Here is a 26094-nt window from a genome sequence, read left to right on the forward strand (position 1 = left end):
AATAATTAAAATATATATAAATAAAAAAATAAATAACGACTGTGTATTGATTCACTATTTAATTTAAAGTTGATCAATCTGCTCTTGAAGTTGAAGATTCTTTTGTAATTCAGTCTCAAGCTCCTTTACAGCAGCTAAATAATATCGGTGCGCAGACATATAAGTGGATAACTGGTTATTTAGATTAGACTTAATACTTTGCTCTTTGTTTCTTTTACTTTCCACCTAAAAACATGGTCATATTGTTAAATTCACCAGACTCAGTGGAAAACTAAATTAATCCCAAAAATTTACCTTGTCTAAAGTTTGTATTACGCTAACATCTATGTTTTCCAACTGCCTCAGAAACCGTTCTTTTGACTCTGGTGATTTTTCTGCTCTAAAATACAAAAGGTGTTTAAAAATTAAAACAATAAAAAATATTCTTTACAATTATCAATTGACAACATACTCTGGATAAGCATCTAGAATTGAACTCAATAGTGATAACTCTTTATTTAAATACATTTGAACATCACTAAGGGTATTGTAAAGAGCATAATGTCGTTTAGTCTCTCGATACCTGGCTGATACTAAATAAACATTGATTTATAAATAAAACACCAAAGATTAAAACATTTAAAATATCAACAAATAAAAAAAAAAAATCATGCAGGAACAATACCTTCATTGGATAGTTCAACAAATCGTCTTTGATATTGAGCTAATTCAGCTCTGTCAGGTATTTGATCAAGTTTTCGTTTCATTAGTCCTACAGCTCTAGCTTTCTTACTCAATTTCGTTCTAGCTGCTTCCACCATGTTTCTAATGTTGTCTAATTCTTCTTTAAGTTCAATATCATCTTCTACCGGTTCTTCGAGCAATGCATTAGTTTCCCTAACAAAAAAATGGTTGTACACAATATTATAATATCGAGACAATTAAGTACATAAACAAGTAACTGAAAATAATAGAGCTAATAGTGACACAGTATAAGTATTCCATTAGTTGGCAGTGAATAAAATGCATCTAATTCCACAAACAAAAGATTTGATGTCACAATTTCATCAATAACAAATTAAATGTTAATACTTTTAGTACATGCAACATTATAAATTATTTCCACACATCAACTAATATTGGAAATTAAAAAAGTCAATCAAGATAAAATACAGAATTAAAAAATCCAAATCATTAACATAAAAAATCAAAACAGTATGAATAAACTGGCTGTACTTTATTTTTTTCTGGTACTCTTCCATTTTTATTTCACACTCTTTTTGGAATGTTTCTTCGTTTTCTTTCACTTTTTCATACTCGGTTAAAAGAATTTTAATTTTTTCATGTTCCCTGGAAAAAAATTAATCTTAATATGAAACATTAAACTAATTTAGTGTTCAGATGGTAGTAAAATGTTGTTTTAATATCTACCGTCTTCTATCATCTCCCATATTGTTACTCTGCAAATTGATTGTTTTTATTTTATTCTCAATTATGTTTGTTTCCTCTTGAGCGTGTACCAACTCTTCAATTAATTTTTGATTTTCTTCCTTTAACTTGATGATTTTTTCTTCATTTGTCATAACAGTCTAAGCAGTAATAATACAAAAATTATAAATAACACAAAAATTAGTGTACACAAATAAACATTGATTACTTCAATAAAGTCGTCAGCATTAAAAGGCTTCTTAATAAACCATTCACAACTTTCTATATTTTCAGGTTCAGATGAATCATCAATACATTCCATTATTCTCTGTTCTTCTTTGTGAAAGGATTTATTTGTTCTATTGCCAGTCAAACATTTCTGAAATAAATACATACATTTAATTTTAATTTAATTAAAAAAGTTAGGGATAAGAGGTTTTTTTTTATATATTTTCCTACTATAAATTATTCATTATGTGACAATAAATTTACTATTTTAAGTTAATCAGTATCCTATTAGATTTTTTTTGTTAAAAATAATAAATAAAAAATCTGATACCCATAAACTAAAGAAAAAAAATATTCAGTGACAGACATTACTTAAAATTGATCAGAGTAAAGCACATTATTTTTTATATTACTTACTTTAAGATGGAGACATTTTTCTTTATGTTTAGGTTCACTTTCCAAGACATTTTTATTACAAATTAACTTATCAAATTGATTTGCAGCATAGAGCATCAAAAATTCACCTCTTTCTTTTCTCTTTTCTATGGAACGCTTTACTAACCACTGAAAATTGATTTTTGTAAATATTATACTAAAATAAAAAACATTATAAAAGCACTATTACACTATCATCAAAATTAGAATTTTCTTGTTATTTACCAAATTAAATAATATTGTTTATGTAAAATTATTTCATTAACCATTTATAATCCACCCAACTACATTGTGAAATTGTTGAATATTTTTTAACTATTTAGTATATTATAGACTATAATAACTTATTAATTACATAGAACATGGTGACAGTGTTTAGTACTTATACTTAAGTTAGTAATATATTGTTATTCAATACGAATTACTTGAATAACAGGGAAAACATGGATATAATCGAGGCCTTGAATTTGATGCGGCTCAATCTGATATGGACACTTCATTTTAGGTAGGACAGACACAATTTTTTCTGTGAGTGATCTATCAATAATAATTTAGTTTTTTAAATAATATTTATAAATCTACATTAAAATAAGATCAAAACTTACATCTTTTGTCCAATAACTAATGATTCGTCGAAGTGCAAATCAATGTCCAAGTCAACATTACAATTATCTATGCACCATGTAAGACCTCCAACAATCTACATGAACATGTATTAAATAAACATACCATATAATTATTACACTAAAAAATAAAAATGTATCAATCATACTTTATCAAATGGAGATAAGCCTTTAATTCTAGCACGAAAATATCCAGCTGCAATTAACAGATCTATGATTTCTTGCAGTTTCTGCGACTGTTCTTCATCTTCTCTAGTTTCGATCTGAAAATGTAATTAACAATATTAAAAACAATGAAACGCCATCTTAATCACATTTATTCTATTTTATACTATTCCATATTTCATAAGAGGTCGCTATACCAGCATTTGTTTTCTTTGTCTAACAAATGAATAACATGCAAATTCACATTCAGCAGTTAGTTTAGCTTTGTTAACTTTAATATTAAAGTGCATTGATCATCGATCTATAATGGAACACAATAGTAAAAACATAATTAAAGTGTATATGTTAAGTTTTTAGAAAATTTTGAGTGTATAAAACAATGTAATTTAAAAAAGTTTATAACCTGTTTAAAAACAGAATTATCATAAAAAACCATGATACAAACACAGATTATGATTTTACCATTTACTTTCATGATTCACTTTAGTATTAAAGCATCAAAAATAATATGAACTGTTGAGAGTAAATTTGCTATGTATACACTTACAAGATGAAGACAACAAATGTGAGTTTGACATCATCTTATACGTACCTGTTTTTCTCTCCCATCAGCATCGATAAACGTGGTTGATATTTTCAAACTTTTAGGTTTAAACACTTCCCTATGTAACATAGTTGGATTTTTCTATAAAATATCAAGCCTTCTACCTACAGACGAGACAGTGGTAACATGTAACCAAATATTTACTGAAAAGTTAAAATAATATTATTTTATTTTGATATTAATAACAAAAAAAAATATTTTCTCACAAAATCGAATTCAAAAGATTAAGGTACTACTAATTACTAACATTTAACTTATTAATTATTATTATTAATTATTATAACCATTAAAATAAAACAGTATTAAATAAAATTATTAACTTTATTATCAATATTTTGGGCACAGAGGTGATAACGTATCATCATAAAAATCCGCCGGTTTTTAGATAATATAATTAATATAGATATCATTGCAATAACTGAATCATAAAGTAATATCACAGGATATAACAATAACATACTATATAGAGACATAGAGAACTCAATGAGCTGAATAGCTAGATAAAAATATAAATGAACTTCATAACAATCATAACTCATAACTCATAAGCATGTAAGTCACAATTTAAAATTTATAACTATAAATCTTAAAAAGTTTTAGGCTTTAAAAACATTTGTTTTTAATTAGTCTTATACTAATAAGTAATTCATTCCAAAAACAAATCGCTTATAAGAAATTATATATTTTAATATTAATTCGTGTATTTTTACTAGCAGTTATTGAATTATAAGTCGATGTTACCGATCGGCGTCAATAGGTTTGTGGCATGAACAGGTTAAAATTAATCTACATAATATTTTGAACATTTCTCAGTTCTCTGTTGATGGTAAATAATAATACACAAAATGGTGTTTTCAATTAATATTAATGGAATAACTTACAACAAAATAGATAATTAAAATCAATAATTTTCATAAAAATATACAATTTTAGCAACATATATAGTACTTATACAGGTGTAATAAAAAATTGTGCAAATATAATTTTGATATTTTCAAATTGCAATAAGAACAAACTATGAGGAACCTTATATTAAATTGTTAATTTTTTTCTCAAAAATAAACATCTTATCATACATTCGACCAAAATGAGAATAAAAGTAATTTACAGCAAATGTTAATAATTAAAAACTATTAAGACATCTATCATTTGAATTTATTTGTTTGTAATTGTAAGTTTTAACTCTTAACACTTATAATATCATCTATCTCATTAATTAGTGTAGGTACACATTTTTATTGTTTACCAGTCATCACAAAATATGTACCAGTTATTATTTCAAATATTAGTAATCAATGATCATTGATCAACATATATTCAAAACATTTATAATAAAAATAACTTACGACCATTGAAAAATAAATTACGTACCTGTGTACATTTAATATAGGAGAATAGTGAATATACAATATTACTGCATAGTGTTTAACAATATTGTTTTCATATTAAATAGCTAATAATAAAATAGCTTACGAGTTATGAAGCATGTTCAAAAATATAATATTCTGGTTTAGAATCGAACCAGAGTAAATAAGTAAATTCTCTTGAATTATATCACCCCCATGGCCCAATACTCCGATCCTAACCCATTAAACATTATAATCAAAACTTTTATACATAGGGAAATTATATTCATTAGTATTATTCTAAAATATATGCTAATACAAAACGAATATAATACCAATATTTAAATAATTAAATATAAAAGTATTCTCGAGTACACGTACACTGTACACGTGAAATAGCAAACCTTATAATTCCTAATTCCTACACATCGCGGTGGAAAAACTATTTTTTAGCAAGGGACATTCATGATTCTATTATTCTTATTCTAAGGCTGGCAAAACCGGTTTTCTGAAATTAGATTTTGATAATATCTCACTGTTATCAAAATCCAGAAATCTGTATTAGCCCAAAAATATTCGCACTACAATAAATACGTTTACAATTTTTAAACCCTATAACAAACAAAAAATTCTTTAAAACTGCATTATTTTCAAGTACCTATTTAGTTCTATTAATTAGTTTATCATTGATTTTGATCCATAAATCACAATTAATTTCTTATTAATACACTTATATACATTAATTCTAAGTTTCAATATTACTCTATTATTTAATTTAAAATATTACTGATTCTCACTTATAATTTAGTGATTTTTTTAAACAAATCATAATATGTAAATTATCTACTTATAAAGTAGTAAATTATTTAATTTTTATTTAGATCTACGATTGAAAAACTAAAAACTATCAATAGAATAAAATGTCTGATAATGAAAATCCTGTTCTATCACCAACATTATGTAAGCTGTCAAGTAATACTAACAAATTGTATACACCTTGTCGTAGAGTAGGACTCAAGAGGAAGTCCACAGGTATACTAACCCCCAAAACTGTTTTGAAGAAAATAAAAGTTAGTGATGAAACATCAAAATCCACTGAATTAACTGAAAATTCAACAACATTAAATGTTAAAGATGAAGACAAATCAGTTCCAAAGTTGGAGTGTAAGGATGAAACAACATCGAATTTATTAGAGAAACGTCGTATGATAGAAGAGCTCAAATCGGAACTCAAAAATAGTGAACAGGTTGGATAATTATTTGAATTGATCCTTTAAAGATATATATTAGGCATTGATAGTTGTAATGTGCTCAAAACCTTACATAATAAAAGATGAGCTAAAAATGTCATAAATATATTCTTTAATCCTTTCTAAAATAATAAAATAAATACTATTATTTTCTTTTTATTTAGTATTAAAATTTAAGTACCATTTAACTAAACTATCCCTAATAATCTGCATACAACTTTTTTTAAAATGTTAAATCTTGTTTTAACTAAAATATTTAAGTATTATTTTTAATTAGTATTTAAAAAAAATTTTAATTTGTTTTTAATCAAGTTTAAGGAATGTATTTTTGATTTCAATCCAAACTACAAGTTAAATAACCTTGATATTTTCCAAATATATAATCATTTAAAAATTATCTAGAACAATTACACATTTGTATCTAGTGTGCTTATAATATACTCTTCTCAAATTAAGTTTACTCACTTTTTCACACACCTACAACTGACTGTTGAACCTAGTCAGGATTGGACTAGCCTATCATATAAATGTGCAATTGCACGGTAGGCCCTAACAACTTTTCCACATTTCAATTAAAAATAAATAAATAATTTAAATGTTTGTAGATTTAGTTTGTATTTAAATTCATATGTGAGAATATGCGATAGTACATGTATAGCTTTTGATGCTATTCTTTTTTGTGAACCTTTTTTACTTAATTACATGGTAGACCTCTGAGCTTAGTGTTGTGAAAATAATAAAATATAACAGCTCACTACATAATATACACATTGTAATTCTACAATGTTTAATACCAGTGTTTGTGATCAGTAATATTAATAGGAGATACCCAAATATAACTAATTTTTATTGGTAGAGTAGGTAAATTTAATTTTTATAGAATATAGTAGTTTTTACTATTTAATTTTAATTTTTAATTAACTTGTTTATATTGTAATTCAATACATTTTAAAAACATAATTCTTGATTATCCTAATCAGTTAGCCAGTATTTAATATTTATACTTTGAAAAAAATGATGTTTAATATCAACTGTCTTTGTATTTATCTAAAAATTGGTTCAATGTAATCCAAATAAGTTTAGTTATATTATTTTTTTAATTTTAGCACGATAATGTTTTTTGTTATAATTGTATAACCTTTATATTATTATTTTAATTTAATTAACTGTTTCTCGTATATTTTTTTTCAGCATAATTTAGATGAAATAAAAAAGCTATCAAAAAAATGGTTAAATGTTTGTCAAGAGGCGTTGACAACACTATTTAATAAATTAAATGAAAATGAAAATTCAAGTATTCAAACTATAGAAGATTTAATTAGAAAAATAGGCATTTGTCCTGATTTAATTCAATTTGATTCAAATAATCAAGAATTTTACTAAAAATAATATAAATACTATAGGCACAAACAAATTAAGTGTTATTTATTTATTTAATTTTAAATACTCAATCATCAACAATAAGACAATATTATGTTGCATTATTAACAAATATTTTAATTTCTTTTCCTTTTTTTATTTGAAGCTCCGTAACTTTTGAAATCAGTATAAGAAAATGGACGAACACTTCCATTAGATTTCTTTCCTTTGTTTTTATTGTAAGATCCTTGCGGTTGATTTTGAGTTTTATTCTTCTTCATTTGTTTATTTATCTTTCCTTTTCCTAAATGTTTATCTAATGGTCGATGAATACCTTTGCCACCAGCTGAAATGTACATTGTTATTAGTATTTATAAGAAAAATATTAAATTGAACATACGTGTATATTTTAATCGTTTTTTTGATGGCATATCATCATCACTGTAGTTGTCGTCAACTTCATCTTCCTCAATACCTATTTAATACAAAAAAAAAAAAAAATAATAAAATAGTGGTGTTTTAAACAGATATGTGATATACTGTTTGTTAAACTGCAGTTAATTTCAAATAAATAATATTAATAATATTCATTTAAAGTTATAAAAATTCCTAAAATTAAGTCAACTAAGATGTCGATTACAGTTTTATGAGCTGACAGTGGTGCAAAAATGTTCAAATAAACTTAAATTTATATAGATTTTTATTTTATTTATTGCTTAAAACAAATTTTTACTCATGTATAATGCATATTTTTTTTTTTTTATATAATACATTTTTCAATTAGTTAAATACACTCATATTATGATGATTTATTAAATTTATTTTTGAAAATTATGACATTTTTACAAATTCTTTTTAGTTTTATTTTTGTGTATTATTTAGATCATCAAAATCCTATCTTTTTTTATAAATTATAGTAATAGATAATTTAAAATATTCCAAAAAAAATATATATCAGCAAATAATGGTAATTGTTTCAACTAATATTAAAAACAAAGATCCATATAATATATATAGTATTACCTGACTTTGTTGGAGGTGCTTGAGGTTCATCAGTAATTATAAGACGTCCATCAGGTGCAGTTTGTATATTATCATCAACATTAGATGACTTTTGAATACTTGTATTACGTTCACTTTTAGGTTTTGACACTTAACATAAGAAAAAATTATTAAAAAAACACAAATTATAAATTTGAACTTACTTAAGATTTTTCTATTTGAATTTGCTTCTGTAAAATCTAATATATCATCTTCACTTTCATGTAAATAATTCTCAGTAGATTTTTTCTTTCTGCCTTTTTCTAGTTTAGCTTTTGGTTTTTGGTTGATACTAGTTTCTAATTCATCATCTTCTTCGCACTCTGCTAAAATCTCTTCAAATCTAACAAGGCAATAAAAATAGTTTGTTATTAATAATCTTAATTTAAAAAAAAAAAAGCAAAATAAAATATTTTATACATACGTTTTGGGTTTAGTTTTAAGACTAAAATCAATATCAGCTTTATCACTTATTTTTTCTTTAGTTCTTTTTTCTTTATTTCTCTTTAATCGTTCAGATTCTTTGTATATAGCACGTAAACGTACGTGTGTTTGAACATCAGTATTCGGTACCAATTTTATAATAAGGTCTGTACCAAATTTACGTACCAGTCTTTGATATATATTTTTAGTTTCTTGACGAAATTTTCGTTTACAATCATCTGTCATTTTTGAAAGAGAAGTTAACTAAAAATAAATAACACATTTCAATTTTACTGTACTTAGTAAGAACATTATACAATTAATAATTATGTCTATAAATATGAATGAATATTTCATTTTCATTGTTAGCTATAAATAGATATAACTTGTTATTATTTAATGTATTTGTTAGAAAATTCTAAGTAATATAATTATTAATTTAAATATACCTCTAAAAAATAATTTTTAATGGATATATGTAATCAGTTTATTCATAAACTTGTTTATAATTATTTTTTAAATATTTGATATTCATGTAAATACAAAAATTAATTGAACAACACACCATTAATATTTAATAATAACTTAGCTTACAATTGTTGAAAGGTGAGGCATCAGATCATTGGAAAATGAAGTAATAATCACTTTGATAAAACTTAAAGCAGAGCTAACTACTTCTCTAGTTCCAGTTGTAATAAGTAAACAAATATTACTTAGAATTGTTTCAAATTGATTTGAATTAATTTCATCTAAAACAAATATAGTATAATAAAATCAATACATGTACTATTTTTTATTTTATTTAAAATTTACAACATACTTTTACGGTTATGGAGAACTGAAGCCAATGCTAAAATAGTACAACTGATCATAGGAATTGAACCAGCTAATCCTGCTGATAAAGCATTTAAAAAGTTTTCTAATCCGTTTTCAACTTTAATTGCTAATAAAGCCATTTTATTAATCAATGAAAAAGCACATTCACGACATCTTTTATTAACGGTGGAACCTTTACAGCAAAGTACAGCTTCAGGGAGATGAGCTAATATATTTTGAATTATATTATCTTCATCAGAATGATCTAAAAGATGTGCTAAACATCGTAATCGAGGCTAAAAATATAAATTAAAAAATATTGATAGGTAAGAAATGTAAGACATTGAAAATATAAGTATTTACCCCACGACTGGTAGCAGCAACATTTTGAGCTGTTGATATTATAAAATTTTGTATATTTTCAAAGTTCTTTTTTACAAACTTATTACAAGTTGGAGACTTAGAACTGCTTATTTCTTCCAGAATCCTGTTAAAAAAATTGCACTTCTATCATTTTGAACGTTATTATTAAATAATAAATATATAAATGTGTATATATTATATTCATATATATCACACATACAAATAAATATTAAATAAGTACCTAAAATATTTTTTTTCTTCTTTGAAATTTTTTAATTGTTTAACTTTAGAAATTCGAGAATCAAAAAATGATTTTAATGTTTTAATAGATTGGTAAGGAACTAATACTCCAATAATATCAAGAATGCTTTCTATCACTGTGTGTTCTGCATCTTTAGAATTATCCAGCATACTACAACATTTATTAAATAACTGTTCTTTTATTTCATCGTCTGACAGTGTCAAATACATCTGTAATAGTAAATTGAAACAACTAAGTAATAATATCATTAAATTTATTAAAAAAAAATTTTAATTTACTTTGATTGTTTCCAACGCAGAAAATCTAGTAGCTTGTTCATCTGTACCATGAGCAGGGTTAGTATATAAATTCAAACAAATTGGTAAAAAGTTTTTTGCAAAATAAGACAACTGCTTTTTATCATCCATTGCTTCATCATTCTTAGAAACAGAATCTATAAGTTTCCTTAATGACACAAGAATTGTATCTCGTAACTCCTTACGAGTGCTTAACATAGTACCCATTGTTCTGGCAATAATCTAAAAATTTGTTTAATATATTAAGATTTATATAAATAGAAATGACTAACTGAGTAAATACACTAATTAATTGTCTATTTATTTCTCTAAAAATTAACTGATTGTTTAATTGTAGGCGACTCTCAAAAAGATAACATTAACTCTATTTTTACAATTTTTCAGGGGAGCCAATAAAATTTTTAAACTTAAATTCAAATTATTTCACAAATAATAATAAATGATAATAATTTTAATAAAAAAATAAAAATTGGGAAAACTTACCCTTTAAATTTATAATTAAATTATACAAAAACACATAACTAATTAAATTAATTATAACTTAACATCAAATAATTAAAATTAATTAGTTTACATAGTTAGTTAATTTGAATGGGATATATCTATGCATTAGGTTTATCTTACCCGAAAAGATGTGGATATATCAGAAGGATTTGAACAAAAACTCGCCAATAAAGACCAAATCTGTGATTCCAGAAGATCATAACTAATGGCAGTTATTTTATCATTAGCTTTTAAAGCATTTTCATACATTTCTCTAAAACAAATATAAAAATAGATCAGAAATATGTTTTAAATATTTTAGATTTGAGTACTTACCGACATTTTAATGCCAGAGGTAAAAAGTGGTCTATAAAGCATTTTAGGGTAGAATTTGAAATACTATCTTTTAAAACAGGTAATAACCAACTACGCTTAAATTCTCCAACATCGTCCACCTAAAATAAAATTTAGATTAAAATTTTTACAGATGATTTTATCATTTTGGTTGAAAAATATTTAATTAATGAATAAAGTTTTTTTTTTATAATTGTTAAAATTGACTGTATAAATTAAAAAAACATTTTTAGATATATATAGATATAAAAAGTCAGTTTAACACCAACAGTTTTTTTTCAAAAAGTTATATTAAATAGGGCAAGACACTTACCTGGCTAACAATTATTAATACGTGATTGTTTTTATTTATTAAGACAGATAATATTTTTTTAAGAAAAATATACTTAAATATTTTTAAATATCAGCTCTTAATATTATATTATATTGGTTCTAGATGAAATTTTAGAGAAGTTATTTTGCTAAGTATAATAATAATCATCATAATTAAGTCATAATTTGTAAATTTAAAATAATAAAAAGTTAAATAAGATTTGCATATTTACTAAACACAATACCTGAAAAAGTATGTATACACAAATACAATATATTGTTATTTTACTAAAAGTTAAGAAAGTGTTCACTGTAAAATAATATATACCTTTAATGGAATAACTTTATCTGATATGATGTATTCAGGCCCAATATACCTGATACCGGCTCCAATTGTCATTTCCAATTCATTAACAAATGTTATTTCATTGGAATCCCTAAGCTGTCCCAATGATTTTATACATTCCAGGAATATATTGGGAGCACATTTTCCATAAAACTGTAATATCATAAATAAATCATAATGTTTATAAAAACAATTTTACAATAATAATTCATACTTTGAAAAATGTAGATATTGTGTGTAAAACTTGAGGACAAGCATTTTTATACTGGTATGATAAACATTGAGTTACTAAATTAAATAAAATAGAAATATTCTGATGATAGCATGAATCAGTAGCTTTTCCAATGCAATCTTCAATAAGAACACGTAATGTAGAGCCAGATGCTTTTAAAGATTCCGAATTTCCATTAATCCAAAGTTCAATACATACTTTAAATATTCTTTTTAAGTGTGATATACATAACGATAAGTCGCTCCTATAAAAAAGTGTGCATGAATATAAATATATTTATTTTTTTACATTTAAAATGTTAAACAACAATGATTTTTACTTTGATAAACAAATGTAAGCTTCTTGTTGAACAGCTAACCAAGCTAAAGTAGGTTGTGTATCCATTGGCGTAGGACGATAATCAAAAAGAGCCATTAATAACTTGGCATTCAGCGTAGATGAGAGAACAAGTTCTGATGATGGATAAGAAACAAATAAACCATGGAATACTTGAAAGCCACATGAAAGCAATAATGGATGGTTTAAAGTCATCAACTTTAAGACTTCTTCACAAAGAGGCTAAAAATTAAATATTATACATAAGTACATGGTTATAATATTTAACTTATTCTGAACAAAACTATTAAATTGAATTTACTTTTAGTTCTTTTTTAGGAAAAATTGGCATCAATTCCTTTAATAGAGTTAGAACATGAAGAATAGTTGTTGTGTTACTTGCTACTGTACTCGATGTTAACACTTTAGTACAATATGTAGCAGTATAACCAGACATAGGATGCATTGAATCTTTGTTACATTTTAAAATAGCACATACTGCATGTTGTGCAGCTTTACGGATCTAAAGATCAAAAGAAAATATTTATGTTAAGTAGATAATGAAAAAAAGAATTTAAAAAAAAAATTAATGATTTAAAAATATGCTTTTCAAATTTTAAATATTATGCATTAGTTTAGAAATTGCTTAATTCACTTTAATTTGGCTCAGTTCATGAAACCTAAACTTTAAAAAAGATTGTCTTTAAAAATTAAATTTTAATTAATTTGTTCAAAAAGGTTTTATATGTTTAACTCATGAATTTGCAATTTCATAACTAAGTCATTTATTACATTCCTTAAAATATAATAATTAAAATAATTTGACTTACCTTAGGTTTTGAATGTATAATAAAATTTAAAATTGCATCATATACTTGTACTGTAGAACTATGAGACCAAACAATTTTTTCTTGAATACGAAGTAGCAAAGATAAACAACTAAATACCTATAAAAATATTATAATACAAGTGAAAACTTTAAAAAAGAATGAGATCAAAACTAACCGATTTTAATAAATTATTATTATCCGATTCAGCAAACTTTGCAAGTGTTGTTAATAAAGTATGAGTGGTTGGTCCAAATTTAGTACAGAGAACTTCTTTAGGAACACATTTCATACCCATACTTAATAATGATACCATAGCTGTAACACTTTCTTCACAATCATCTTGGCCATTACTTAAGGTTGTTTGTAAAGTAGTAATCTAAAAATAAAATTTTCAAAAATATTAATAGATACATTCAACATGATAAAATAACAAAATATCTACTTACAAGAGCTGCAAAATACTCTGTAGAAGTTTCTTTACCTCCATTAGCCTTAATTACTTCAGTTAATGCTGCAAGTATAGCTAGCATTTCTTTATGTAAATAAGAGTTTGAACTAAAATTCTTTAGCAACCTATAATAATAATTGATAGAAGTTAAAAGTATATATTTTTTCTAACCATTATAAAATTTTTAGTTCCTCTAACATTTGAAGAGAATTAAAAAATAACAGTAAAAATCATGGCAAAATCATTAAAAGTACAATTTTTATTTTGTTTTTCAAATACAATCTAAAGCACTGATTATTATTTTATAAAGAGAATGATTTAGTTATCAACAAATGATGTACAAATATAATTCAAGAATTTTAAGCAATGAATAGCTTAATTGAAATAACACCTATGACTAAATAGTAATATTTGATTAGGTTAATCAAAATATTATAATACATCAAAAACGTCGGCGGAATAGCAAGACAGAAAGGACAATTGCTCAGGATTTCGTACCTTTCATGACATGTAATGATGTGTAAGCCTATAATTTTATTTTACAAATTAAAAATACAAGTCCTATCTGCAGTGGTGGTTCATGGGCTTTTAATAAAGTTTGATTGTATATGTGAAAAATATTTTTAGATAAGTTATGTAAAATAGAAAAAAAAATCACACAAATAAGTACTAGAACATACCAAGAAAATTTTTTTTGCTTAAACAAAAAAAAATTTCTAGGGACTCCTTCCATTTTAAGATTAATCACTTATGCCCCACCATATGTCTCCAACTATATTGTGCACACACATTTAAATATTAAAATAGTTCAAGCTGAAGCAGGAACATTTTACAAAAGATTCCATAACAGATTTCCATATCATCCTAATCCCCTTATATCTAATATAGTTTCATGCACAATTTCAGGTAATTCCTCACAAATGAAAAGAAGTTGGTGTCGAGATTTATTAAAAAAAAAATTAATTAATAATAAACAAATAGGTAATGCTTTCATAGGACTTCTTCTCTCACGTTTTCGTGTACAAAGTATCATATTGCATATTCTTACTATACCCAAGGGTACACATTGCATATTTCTTGTTAAAATAAAGAAAAAAAGGGACTCTTTCCCATATCACATCAATTTGTAGAACGTTATATTATTTTGTACAGATTTTAATTTAACATTTTTTATACTAACAAAAAAAAAAGCATTGTTAAAGATGACAAAAAAGACTTTGTAGTTCATAGTGAACAAGTTACTAAATGAAACTAAAATGATTAGGTACAATATTTAATTACCTATTAAAAGACGGATTGGTACACGAGCTCCAATCAGAAGCAAATGTCTCAAATGTTTTGTATGTTGTTGCTGAAGTTTGAGACATAACATCATCTGGCTTAGATTTATTAGAACTATAATTATTCATAATATTATCATGTTCCTTCAATTTGTTTTGAGTCAACAAACTTTTTCCATCATTTAGAGCAGTTCCTAGAGTTAAGTAAAATGTTTTAGACTAATTATTTAAAAATAGTTCATCAAAATATTAAGTACTTACCAAATATTGGCTTGCAAAAGTTCATTTGAGCTTGGGAACGATATTTTTTTGAATCTGGATTGGTGACGGAGCTTTGTCCTTTTATCCATCGTTTGCCTTTAGACTTCAATTTTTTTCGAAACTTTGCCATGATTACTTAATCCAACAGAATTCAAAAATAACAGAATAATAAAATTAAAAAATACAATAATGGTTAGATATACACTTTTTATGTACTACAAATCTACGTTATACATGTTTAGTGTTTACATGAAAAAATTATAATTCACAAGACTCAAATCCCAATCATCATTCATCATATCAAAATTGTAATATGTTAGCACGTGGGAAAAATGTCAAGGATGTTGTGAAACGCAGAATTTAACCATAGATTATGTACAATAACTGTATCCAATATATATGGTCTTAGATTTATCTAACCACGGAACATAAACATGTTTACAACACACATTTCAGACTTTAAAAGATAATAAATTTATCAGTGATAATGAATAATGATTATAACCCTATGGATTAAATGGTAGCCACCAGCCGGATAATATTACTATTTTAAATCATAAAGGTGTTAATCAATAATCACTCGACGCTCATCATTGATGTTATTGATGGATATCATGTTTTCAATGTTTTGCCGTCTGTAGTGTAGCTACTTGCTCCCGTCTACCCGTTTAATTATCTATTTGTCTGCATAGACGAGTATATATGGTGTCTACTGCCTACTCTACTTAATACAACCATCAGTTCGACCGTGGTGAATATCTTTTCTATTTCTGTATAGACTTGTATGTATAACTAATGAGTCCATAATTCTGTGATTACATTTATGTCTGTATATTTTGTAAAGTAACTTATAAATTATTCTATCATCTGTGGTACATTATTAATTTCCAATATCATATACAGTGCAAACTAATGCTAAAAATTATATTTATAGTACCTAGTATCCATTTAACGCTAGTACTAAATAGTTAGTGTTCATTCATCTGCAACTTAAGTTTAAGTCTCAAGTATACAATGATGGTTAATTAATTATTAATTATTACACTATCTATTTATTGTATTCATCTTCTAGTTTTGTTTTATTGATATTTAAGTTTCACTTGCATGTAAATTCCTGAGATCTGTGTTCAATTCGACATTTTGGCATGAATAATCCATATTTACTTAAGAAACAATTACAAGAGAATGAAGAAGAGTTATCAAATTATTTACGTGATATGAATATTTGGCAAGAACAAATGAAGCGAAAAGAGCATTCACTACCGGTAGAATTTATATACTAAAATCTGAATTACTTTAAAAATATTTTTGTAATTAAATGAAAATTTAATTTTCAGAATCCAAATGAAAAGAAGAAACCTAAGATTAATCCATCAAAAACTAGTAAAAGCAAAATTTCATCATGGGATTACTCTGCTTGGGATAAATTTGATGTTGTATGTATTTCAATTTATAACTATATTCCATTAAATCTCAAATATTCACATTTATTTTCTTAGGATAATGCCTGCAAAGAAATAGATACTCAAGATGAACTCAAGAAAAATGATAATTATGATCCAAATGTCGATTGTTTAAATAATAAGATACAATCAAAACAATCTGATGGCTTATACGAAAAGAATTTGGTAATTAATAAAAAATCTATTTTTCATTACTATTTTATTTTACTTATAATGTATAAACTGCTACATATTCTGATATCCTTTATTAAATATTATATATATATACTATATACTGTGGTGTAGACTTTAATCTTCAAATATTTAATTAGTGTATTGTATTAATCAAACCTGAGTCGAAAACTCGTTAAGCCTAAAAATTCTGAATAATAAGTAAGGAAGAAACCACATAGAGTAATGATCTGACACCATCTGTGTACTACATAATATGTTAATATTATAATTTATAACACAATGTATCCTAGATCTATAGTTAATGGCAACAATAGAATAGCACTTCTTGAAAGTTTTGGTGTAATAATTATGACTGACTATCTCAAGTATGGGGAGAATAGTGAATATGAATAGATTCAAGGATATGTGAACTGTGAAAACACATATTAGTAGAAATATGACCATGAGTAATATATTGAGAAGAGTCAATATAGGACTTTTTCAGATGTGATTTACAAAAGTTAGAGCTAATATCTTCACACCAGTCTAAGTTGGGTTAGTCATTTGAACTTAGATACATTTTCAGTTAAAAAAAAATAATCTTTTTTAAAACTTATTTATTTCCCCACAAACTACTGCACAGCTTCATACACGATCGCTTATTTTTGGCCTGCTACAAAATATATTTTAAAGTTATGTATTATGAACAGCTGAACAGCTAGACAATATTAAACTATTTTTTTTTTTCTTAAAAGTAAATTTTTATAAAACTTATTATTTGTCTTAATTTTTTACTCCATTATTTAAGTTTTTATTTAATTATTGAGAGATATTATATTGTAGTGTATTTGTTCAGAATAAAATAAAATAATTATTCTTTTATCAATAGCTTATTGATCTTAAATGCTTAAAATCTTACCAAATAAATACATGATAAATTAATAACCATTTAATTAATTTTCAATTTAGGGTAATGCATTAGTTCAAAAACAAAAATGGGCCGAAGCAATACTAAGATACACAAGGGCAATAGAATATTATGATAAAGATCCAATATTTTATGCCAATAGAGCATTATGCTATCTAAAAACAAATGAGTAAGACTGAAAATATATTATTCAAGACATTAAATAGTAACTATCTTTTTTTTTTTTTACAGATTTAAATTAGCAATAATTGATTGTACATCTGCTCTTGAACTAGACAGCACATATGTTAAAACATATCAAAGAAGAAGCTCAGCTTATTTGGCTCTTGGAATGTACAATGAAGCAAAAAAAGACTTACTAAATGTTTTGAAATTAGAACCAAATAACAAACAAGCTAAAAATGATATAGAAATTGTTAATCATAAAATTAAACAGGTTGGTAGAAAATTTTGTATTTATTTTCTTACTAATTAAATTAATTATTTTATAATAGAGTGAAATTCAGAAAATTTCTGATATTAAATGTCAAAAAACAAATACAATTAATAATTTACAAAATACAAGTTCAAAAATGTTGTATAAAGATGATGAACCAATAAAAATTGTTACTCCAGATTGGCCTGAAAGAGTTGGTTGTAGACAAATAACTTCTAAACAAAAACCACCACATTTAAGATCAAAAGTAAGAAAACATTTGTATTTTAAATTTTTATTATTTTGAAAATACCCTTAAAATTTTTTCGAACTATAAAATACTAACAATTTGTTAACTTAGCAAACTGCTTATGTTTTAGCATCATTATCAAACCCTCTTTCGCCTTTTTTTATGTGTACCTCCCATTCATGTAGTTTAGTTTATATTATGATTAAATACATTGGTATAATGTAATTAGTTTGTATACAACTTTTGTTTTCTCTAGAGCTATTTTATTGTTTAGGCTACTAGTAAATAATATCATTGATTATAAATACTACAGATTTCTTACTGAGCAGTTATGAGAAATTAGTATTTATCATCAATGATAATGCAAAATAATTGATCTATAATAATAACCTATTCTACATAATATTTGTTAACTTGATAAATAGTTAAAAATAAAAGTGAGTTATTAAGGTTAGCATTTCAATATTTTTTTTAAACATACATAAAACTCTAAAAGAAAAAAATTAAATTATCTTATTATATAGTATACTTTGATTTACTTTAAGTATTATAATTAAAATTTACTATTTTTTTACTTTCTTTTACTAACCTCAAAAATATGAAGTTAATAGTTATATTAATAAAAGTAATATTCCAAAGTCAAATATGATGTTAGTACTCTAGTAAAAACATTAAAAATTGGTATTCAAATACTATTTAAATTAATTTTAGCTTTCTTAATAATGTGTAACAATGTTCATAATATATTAACTATATGTTTTGGGTTAATTTATTTTCATAGAAACCTTTCTGTACACTTAATATTAAAGATGTTCAAGTAAACCAAGAAGAATTAAACAATATACAATTACTTCAAACTACATTGAAAGAAGTGTGTGAAAAAAAAATTATAGATCAACCAATAAACAAAGAAGTTATTCCTATGAAAAAAGACTTAGTTCAAACTGAAAAAAAACATGTAGCTATACCACCTGTTCCACAAACATATGTCCAACTTAAACAAGATTGGGCATGCTTAAAAAATGATCCAGAACTATTGTTTCAATATTTAAAAGTATGATTTAAATTTTAAGTATACAATATCTTAAATTATTACATTAACCTAAATATATTTGTCTAGCAAATTCCCGGTAAACGTTTACCATCAATTGTACGTAATTCTATGGATAATGATCTATTTGTAGATATTTTAAGAATTTTACAAACAAAATTCATTAAAAATGGATATAATATAACAGATTATTTGATGGGTATTAGTGAATTACCAAGACTACAAATGTTAGTTATGTTTTGTTCTAGTAATGAAGTATTATGTAAGTATATTTGTACATCATAATTACCATAGCATATAATATAAATATATTAGTCATGTCTTTAATTATTATTATTTTTTAACAATTTAAGTACTATTTTAGTGAGCTAAGTTATATTCAAATTGATTGGTATATTTTTATAAGGTATAGGATATTGAGAAATGTATTATAAAAGGTAGCATACTGCTCTGCTATACATTAGGTGTCGAGTGAGTCACTGTTATTTGTTAACTAAATTTAAATTGAATGATGTATCATTGTATATCAAAAATAATTCTGAGTAAAGGCAATCCATCAGCTTCTATCACTTTGTATCATTTGTGATATAGATATTAGTTCTTATTTTAATATATTTTTATTGTTATTAACTTTTGATTTTATAAGAAATAAAATGTCTTACTGCAAATATTATTCAACTCCATGAATAGGTTCATCACTCATAGAATGTATAGAAAATATTTTAAAATTATAACAAAATATTTAACTTAATAATTCATTGTTATATCATGTTATTTCATTAAAATTTGAACTAAATAAGTATAAGAATCAAATATTTTATAAATCTATTACTAAAAAACACTTGATATTTGTGAATTTTCTTAATTTTATAAAACTTATAATCTTGAATTAAATTTTAAAATCTTTTTTATAAATAGAATATGTCTAATGAATCTATCTATAAAATAATTTGTAATTTTCCATATCTTGACAAATTTTTATTTTAAATGCTTATAAAAAAGTATTCTCTACAAGTCTTTAATATTCTTTGATTGAGAAATAAAAAACTTAACAAAAAAAATCCAAATTTTCAATTTTTTTTTAAAAACTGGTTTAATGTTGTAAATTTAATTTTAGTCAGTTTTTTATATTTTCATCAAACTTATTTACTTATTGTCACTATTTATACATATAAAATCCTCAAGAAAATATTTATTAATTTAATTCTAGTCCTCTTTCTCATAATTTTACTAATAAATTATTATCATTGTTTTGATTCCAGGTATCAAAGAATTGCTGAACTATGTTTCTAAATTTGTTCCAGAAAATGCTTATAAAAATCTCAAAGATTCTTTTAGAGTATAATAATTAAAAAAACTTTATTTTTTAAATGTTCACATTATACTTACACCATGTCACTATATATTACAGTTATTTCAATTAATATTTTTTATTCATTAAATCATTAAATGTAAAACAAATAATTATTTGTGTACAATATTTTATATATATTATCAGTGATAATTTTAAACAAGGCGTTAGTGCCTTACAAATGTAAAATACGAGTTTTCCACATAACAATAAAATAGAAAAATAAACATGTTAAATTAGACCAATTTTAGGTAATAATAGTATATTTTATTTATACTTAGCAAAAAGTACACCGAACAAAATATATAAAGTGATTTACAAGTGAATGAAGTAATTATGAATTTTCAAATTTACAGATATTTATTCTTGGAGTCGAATACTATTGTTTTTTTTTTTTTAAATATAGTTATGATTGAATATGGTCACTACAGCAAATTATTAATTTTCTCAATGTGTTGTTTTAGTCACCACCAATCCTGAAATATAAAAGAATAATAGATATTATTACAATTAAAGGAAAAAATAAATTGATATAAAAGTTGTTATTCGTTTTGACCTTTTATATAAGAAATTAAAACAATTTTGTATGCATATAACTGAAACTTCATCAAATAATTATTTTTGTTTTAAATTAGTAAAAATATGAAGTTTATGTGAGAATAAAAATATAAAATAAAGCCATAAGCATTTTGGATTTTTTCCAAATAATCCTCAAGTATAAATAAATGTGCAAATAAATTGAATAAGAAAATAAAATAAATATTTTTAAGATTAGAATATGGAAAACAATATTAATAATTGCCTGGAAATAATTTATTTGTTTTATCAAGAAAAATTAAACTTTTTTTTTTATAGATTTTAGTAAGCAATAAGTTAAATATGTCTTGATATTTGTCATACCTAGACAATTTGTGGTATACACAGTATTCAGTCAAATTGATTACTTAAATGAAATTAAATTAAAAATTGGCAACAATTTTCTATCACTATAAAGTTAATTAAAAACAATTAACTATATTATATACCAATTTTTAATGTCTAACTTCCAAAATCACAGTAGTTAATGGAGAAAGAATTGAAGAAACCAAAAAAATATTTAAGTTATCATAAAAATATAGATTATGATGTAGTCAACTAACTAATAAATATTATTATTAACTCAAAATCGTCTTGACTGCTTAAACTCATTATGAATCATAACAGGGCTGTAAATAATACACTGGAGCTCACTGCGCTAAAGCCAGTTTTAAAACAAAGCTTGCAGGTAACATTACAAATGGAAACTCATGTATTCAGTTAACATCAAAACAGACCTAGATAATGAAAACAAAATAATACCGATAAATCATTCATTTTTTTCTCGTTTTAGAGAAAAATTAACAAGTGAAAAAATTTAAATATAAGTATGAAACATTTCAAAGAAAATATAAAACAAATATTTGTTAATTCTCTTTATTTAATTGAATTGTTATAAATATACGTAGATGATAAGTTAAAGGAAACATTTCTATAAGTTAATCAGTAACCAAAATGTTTTATAACCATAAAAAAGACCTTAAAAATAAATGTATGTTTACCACTTATTATTCCTTCTTTGAGCTCTCTGCATTTCCTTCAACAGATTTCTCAGTACTGTCGGTCTTTTCTTCTGACGCTCCTTTTGCTACCACCTCTTCTTTGCTGGCATCATCAAAGTTACCGACCAAATCGGGTACCTCATCGTCATCTTCAATTAATGATTTACTAATGAGATTATTACTAGCAAACCCACTGGCATAACGTTTCAGCTGACCAATTTCTTCATGACCCAACTGATTTAATATACCAGGCAGTAGTTCAGACATAGATTTTGTATCACCATGCCCCGTAATAGCAAATGTATTTGCTGCAAGCGAAGCTTGTGCTTTTGGATTGTTAAAGTGTATCACAGTACCATCATCTTTGATCATATTTACTTCTTCAATTCCAGGTATTGTGTTAACAGTAAGTTTTTTTAGAGTACTTTGGAGTTTTTTGTCATCTGTGGCTGCAGTTGTGTGTACAACCTTCTTCTTTCGTCGTGGTGTGCCTTTGCCGCCTATTCGCACCTGGTCGCTAAGTTTTTTCAATTTTTCAGCATTCATTTTGAGTTTTGGAAATAGTTACCTTCAGCAAACGGATGGCCGGGAACAATTGAATTATGTTAATCCAAATTTAGGTAAAAAATTAAAATACTTGAAGTTAAGAATCCACTTTCACGGACTTAACCTGAAGTAACACACAAAGAAAATTCGCTTAGTGCGAACATGTGACTTCAGAGTTTGATCAACAAAATGGATGATCCAATCACATCTCAGGTCCTTCAAAAAAGCCGAACTCGGATGTTTTCACTCTCGGTTAACCTCGGGATATATCGTTGAAAGCAAAGGGAATTTAATGTACTTGAACCATGGTTCAGTGTAATGGTATCACAATTGCGCTATTTTTTAAAATTATTATGATTTATAAACAAAATGGTTTTAGAATTTTAAAAAGTTATCAAATAAACTCAATATTATTAAAATTAATCTGAATGAACTGAATGAATTGTAGTGAATATTATAAATACTAAAATAATTAGCAATTAACTTTACGTTAAATACATAAATAAAAACTAACACTTATTAACTATTTTATTTTTTGTATGACTGTTAGATGTTAATTTTAATAGTAATATAGTTTAAAGTATATAATATACAAAACAAATTGTATGGAAATAGTTATTAATAAAAAAATCCTTATTTTAGTAGGTATGTTTAACAACTTATTCTTGAATTTTAATAACCTAATTTTTTTTTTTTTTAATTAAAATTACGATAACATAACTATACCTAAATCAGTTAAATTTAATATAATTTGTCCCACTAAAATTGTTAACTCAAAGTTGATTTTCTAATTTAATATTGTTTACTGACAGGAGAAAAATATATTTTAGATAGTCCTTACCTACGTAAATTAATGTATAGGTACCTACTTATTTTTTATAAGTTAAATCCAACCCGTTATAAAAAACGTTTTCAAATACTATGTTTATAAATAGGTACATAATGCGTAAATGTGTCATGTTAATGTATGAATTATAGTTATATCATTAACATTATATAAGTAACGATAGTAGCAAATAAAGTAAGTAAATTTAATCAAAATTTTTGAAGTTAAGTTAAATTACTATACAAAAACAAATTAATTACTTACTAAATTATATAAAATAAACTGAATTAATTTAATATTACCGAAATGGAAGGATCATAAATAGTACAGATAATTTGGCTAAGCAAGTTCTATTTTATAAATATTGATTCAAGAAATCTATCATTTTTTTTTAAAAGTTGATCTTAGTTTCTTAATTCTTAATGACTTCTTTCATCTTTGTGCTACTACTTATACTAACTGTACCTGCACGGTATCGCCCGTGATAAGAATTGCGAGTCAAAATAAATGACAAACATCCTTTAAATTTTTATGATAATATATGTATTGAATAAAAAATATTTTTATCGCCTAGTACCAATAGAAAAATGTATACTTATTACTAATAGAGTAATAGCTAAATTACCCGTCGTTGCCGGGTTTAAATATAGAAATGTTTCGGCTAGGTAGTTTTTTTCTATTTTTACACTTTTCAGCTCTTTAAACGTTTTAACCTCCCCTTAAATATTTATAAAAGATTACGTGTAATATGTAATGTCAATTGTCAGTTTTGCCTATGACAACAACGATTAATGAAAGGTCATTTTCACCATTACGTCGCCTGAAAACTTACCTATGATCAACAATGGGAGAAGATCGCTTAAATGGACTAACATCATTCAATATACATTATAATTAAACGTGGATATTAACTAACTATTGAATGAATTCTAAATAATTACCCCCAGTGTCCTAGTCAAGTAAAATTATTACAACAATGAATAAATAAACTATAAAAACAATATAAATTTAATATATAATACTATTTACTATGTATCTATTTTTTACATTTTTTTTCGCCCCTCTCCCCATTATGAAATCCAACGCACGGGTCTGACGTCAATATGTATAGGTGTAAATAAACCAAATTGAATATAACCATTATTATAGAAGTCGAAAGTGTTAAATTTGAACTCAATGATAAATCAGTGTTAATGAATAACGATTGTGAGCGAAAGCTATTTAATATTTATTAGACTATTTTATTACTAAGTAGTAAATATATTTTATGTTATGTTTTTTTGATATTACACAACAAAATATCAATCATTTAAAAACTAGTAGTAATTTTACTGGTAAATATCTAATAAAAAAATTTGAACTTTAAACTTTTAATTAAAATTTGAGTAACTTTTTGGCTAGCTATTTTTTTTTACTATTGAAAGAACATTTTTTAAAGATTTTCATAACAAATTTTAAAGTTTCAGATATATAAAGAACAATTATAATGAATTTTTAACTGAAAATAAATTAAAAATTTTCCAATCTTCGGCTTTGATGATGGTTCCTGACAGCAAATCTAATCTAATTCATACTTTGATGGAGTCAAACAATTATAAAAAAATCTAAAAAATATAAAATTTATTCTATCTTTTCATATACGACATATATTTTCATTTTTTATTCTTATAATAAAACATGATAATAATAAAAATCACTTGAAATGTTTACTAAATATTTTGATTAGCACATAATTGATGTATTTTTCTTTTCTTGTGGGCATTTTAGTTTTTATAAGTGTATTTGTTATTATAGTATATTTTTAAAATTTTTTATTTTTGAAGTGCAAAATTAACTAGTTGCTTAATTATCATGGACTCTACAAAATTACAAAGATAAATAAAAAAACAAACGATGTGTTCAAAACTTTTTATTTGTTATTTATTATAAATTATTACCAAATCATCTTTTAAAGTTATACTATGTTACTAATTTATTAAATAGGTATTGTTTATTTTTAAATTAGTAGCTTTTTTCCTTAATTAATTATATAAAAATAGATAACAATTTACATTT

At 24.5% G+C, this 26094-nt stretch overlaps 5 protein-coding genes across 13 annotated transcripts; 2 read left to right on the forward strand and 3 right to left on the reverse strand.

Annotated features, from left to right (window-relative positions):
- Nucleotides 1–18: 18 nt before the first annotated feature.
- LOC112593743 (coiled-coil domain-containing protein 93) lies at nt 19–3727 on the reverse strand. 2 transcript variants are annotated; one of them, XM_025338278.1, is made up of 13 exons: nt 3710–3727; nt 3451–3605; nt 2843–2956; nt 2676–2770; nt 2496–2607; nt 2053–2199; nt 1637–1786; nt 1411–1568; nt 1216–1329; nt 665–876; nt 452–572; nt 295–379; nt 19–225 (listed from the first exon to the last, which is right to left on the reverse strand). In XM_025338278.1, exons 2-13 carry the CDS (start codon nt 3529–3531, stop codon nt 64–66), a joined length of 1551 nt encoding a protein of 516 aa, XP_025194063.1. In that variant the 5' UTR covers nt 3532–3605; nt 3710–3727; the 3' UTR covers nt 19–63. The 2 variants fall into 2 exon arrangements, with proteins under 2 accessions (XP_025194063.1, XP_025194055.1); XM_025338270.1 differs by lacking the exon at nt 3710–3727 and adding an exon at nt 3669–3687.
- A 189-nt stretch (nt 3728–3916) lies between these two features.
- LOC112596658 lies at nt 3917–7441 on the forward strand. 2 transcript variants are annotated; one of them, XM_025342421.1, is made up of 3 exons: nt 3917–4014; nt 5690–6055; nt 7250–7441. In XM_025342421.1, the coding sequence occupies exons 2-3, from the start codon at nt 5729–5731 to the stop codon at nt 7439–7441; spliced, it is 519 nt and encodes a 172-aa protein (XP_025198206.1). In that variant the 5' UTR covers nt 3917–4014; nt 5690–5728. The 2 variants fall into 2 exon arrangements, with proteins under 2 accessions (XP_025198206.1, XP_025198213.1); XM_025342428.1 differs by lacking the exon at nt 3917–4014 and adding an exon at nt 5363–5462.
- Nucleotides 7442–7508: 67 nt separating this feature from the next.
- LOC112593877 (RRP12-like protein) lies at nt 7509–15752 on the reverse strand. Its single transcript, XM_025338462.1, has 21 exons — nt 15480–15752; nt 15220–15412; nt 13937–14063; nt 13666–13866; nt 13491–13607; nt 12983–13183; nt 12665–12903; nt 12328–12589; nt 12096–12266; nt 11438–11556; nt 11243–11375; nt 10601–10840; nt 10302–10531; nt 10061–10184; nt 9702–9993; nt 9476–9630; nt 8883–9145; nt 8623–8801; nt 8441–8569; nt 7818–7892; nt 7509–7763 (listed from the first exon to the last, which is right to left on the reverse strand). The coding sequence occupies exons 1-21, from the start codon at nt 15607–15609 to the stop codon at nt 7555–7557; spliced, it is 3789 nt and encodes a 1262-aa protein (XP_025194247.1). The 5' UTR covers nt 15610–15752; the 3' UTR covers nt 7509–7554.
- Nucleotides 15753–15999: 247 nt separating this feature from the next.
- On the forward strand, nt 16000–21203 carry LOC112591262 (RNA polymerase II-associated protein 3-like). Of its 7 annotated transcripts, none has more exons than XM_025335044.1 (10): nt 16000–16261; nt 16574–16744; nt 16817–16915; nt 16979–17107; nt 18065–18192; nt 18255–18459; nt 18518–18706; nt 19470–19742; nt 19809–20001; nt 21002–21203. In XM_025335044.1, exons 2-10 carry the CDS (start codon nt 16625–16627, stop codon nt 21082–21084), a joined length of 1419 nt encoding a protein of 472 aa, XP_025190829.1. In that variant the 5' UTR covers nt 16000–16261; nt 16574–16624; the 3' UTR covers nt 21085–21203. The 7 variants fall into 7 exon arrangements, with proteins under 7 accessions (XP_025190829.1, XP_025190854.1, XP_025190819.1 ...); XM_025335069.1 differs by having other exon boundaries at nt 16599–16744; XM_025335034.1 differs by having other exon boundaries at nt 16000–16230.
- Nucleotides 21204–21475: 272 nt separating this feature from the next.
- Nucleotides 21476–23411, reverse strand: LOC112593022 (transcription factor BTF3 homolog 4-like). Its single transcript, XM_025337240.1, has 2 exons — nt 22668–23411; nt 21476–21566 (listed from the first exon to the last, which is right to left on the reverse strand). The coding sequence occupies exon 1, from the start codon at nt 23211–23213 to the stop codon at nt 22674–22676; it is 540 nt and encodes a 179-aa protein (XP_025193025.1). The 5' UTR covers nt 23214–23411; the 3' UTR covers nt 21476–21566; nt 22668–22673.
- Between the last annotated feature and the right edge of the window lie 2683 nt (nt 23412–26094).

The sequence above is a fragment of the Melanaphis sacchari genome, unplaced genomic scaffold (genome assembly GCF_002803265.2).
Source record: "Melanaphis sacchari strain LSU unplaced genomic scaffold, SCAv2.0 Contig0_pilon_pilon, whole genome shotgun sequence".
Classification (NCBI taxonomy): domain Eukaryota; kingdom Metazoa; phylum Arthropoda; class Insecta; order Hemiptera; family Aphididae; genus Melanaphis; species Melanaphis sacchari.

Excerpts from the sequence above, each read along its gene's own strand:
- LOC112593877 (XM_025338462.1), bottom strand. The coding sequence starts at position 15,609 with ATGGCAAAGTTTCGAAAAAAATTGAAGTCTAAAGGCAAACGATGGATA. Across the intron at positions 15,413-15,479 it reads CTTTTGCAAGCCAATATTTG|GAACTGCTCTAAATGATGGA; the intron begins GTAAGTACTTAA and ends ACTTAACTCTAG. Across the intron at positions 11,557-12,095 it reads ATAAAGTTATTCCATTAAAG|GTGGACGATGTTGGAGAATT; the intron begins GTATATATTATT and ends ATTTTATTTTAG.
- LOC112593743 (XM_025338278.1), bottom strand. The coding sequence starts at position 3,531 with ATGTTACATAGGGAAGTGTTTAAACCTAAAAGTTTGAAAATATCAACC. Across the intron at positions 2,957-3,450 it reads CTGATGGGAGAGAAAAACAG|ATCGAAACTAGAGAAGATGA; the intron begins GTACGTATAAGA and ends TTACATTTTCAG. Across the intron at positions 877-1,215 it reads GAGTACCAGAAAAAAATAAA|GGAAACTAATGCATTGCTCG; the intron begins GTACAGCCAGTT and ends TTTTTTTGTTAG.
- LOC112593022 (XM_025337240.1), bottom strand. The coding sequence starts at position 23,213 with ATGAATGCTGAAAAATTGAAAAAACTTAGCGACCAGGTGCGAATAGGC.
- LOC112591262 (XM_025335044.1), top strand. The coding sequence starts at position 16,625 with ATGAATAATCCATATTTACTTAAGAAACAATTACAAGAGAATGAAGAA. Across the intron at positions 16,916-16,978 it reads CTTGGGATAAATTTGATGTT|GATAATGCCTGCAAAGAAAT; the intron begins GTATGTATTTCA and ends TTATTTTCTTAG. Across the intron at positions 18,193-18,254 it reads TGCTATCTAAAAACAAATGA|ATTTAAATTAGCAATAATTG; the intron begins GTAAGACTGAAA and ends TTTTTTTTACAG.
- LOC112596658 (XM_025342421.1), top strand. The coding sequence starts at position 5,729 with ATGTCTGATAATGAAAATCCTGTTCTATCACCAACATTATGTAAGCTG. Across the intron at positions 6,056-7,249 it reads AACTCAAAAATAGTGAACAG|CATAATTTAGATGAAATAAA; the intron begins GTTGGATAATTA and ends ATTTTTTTTCAG.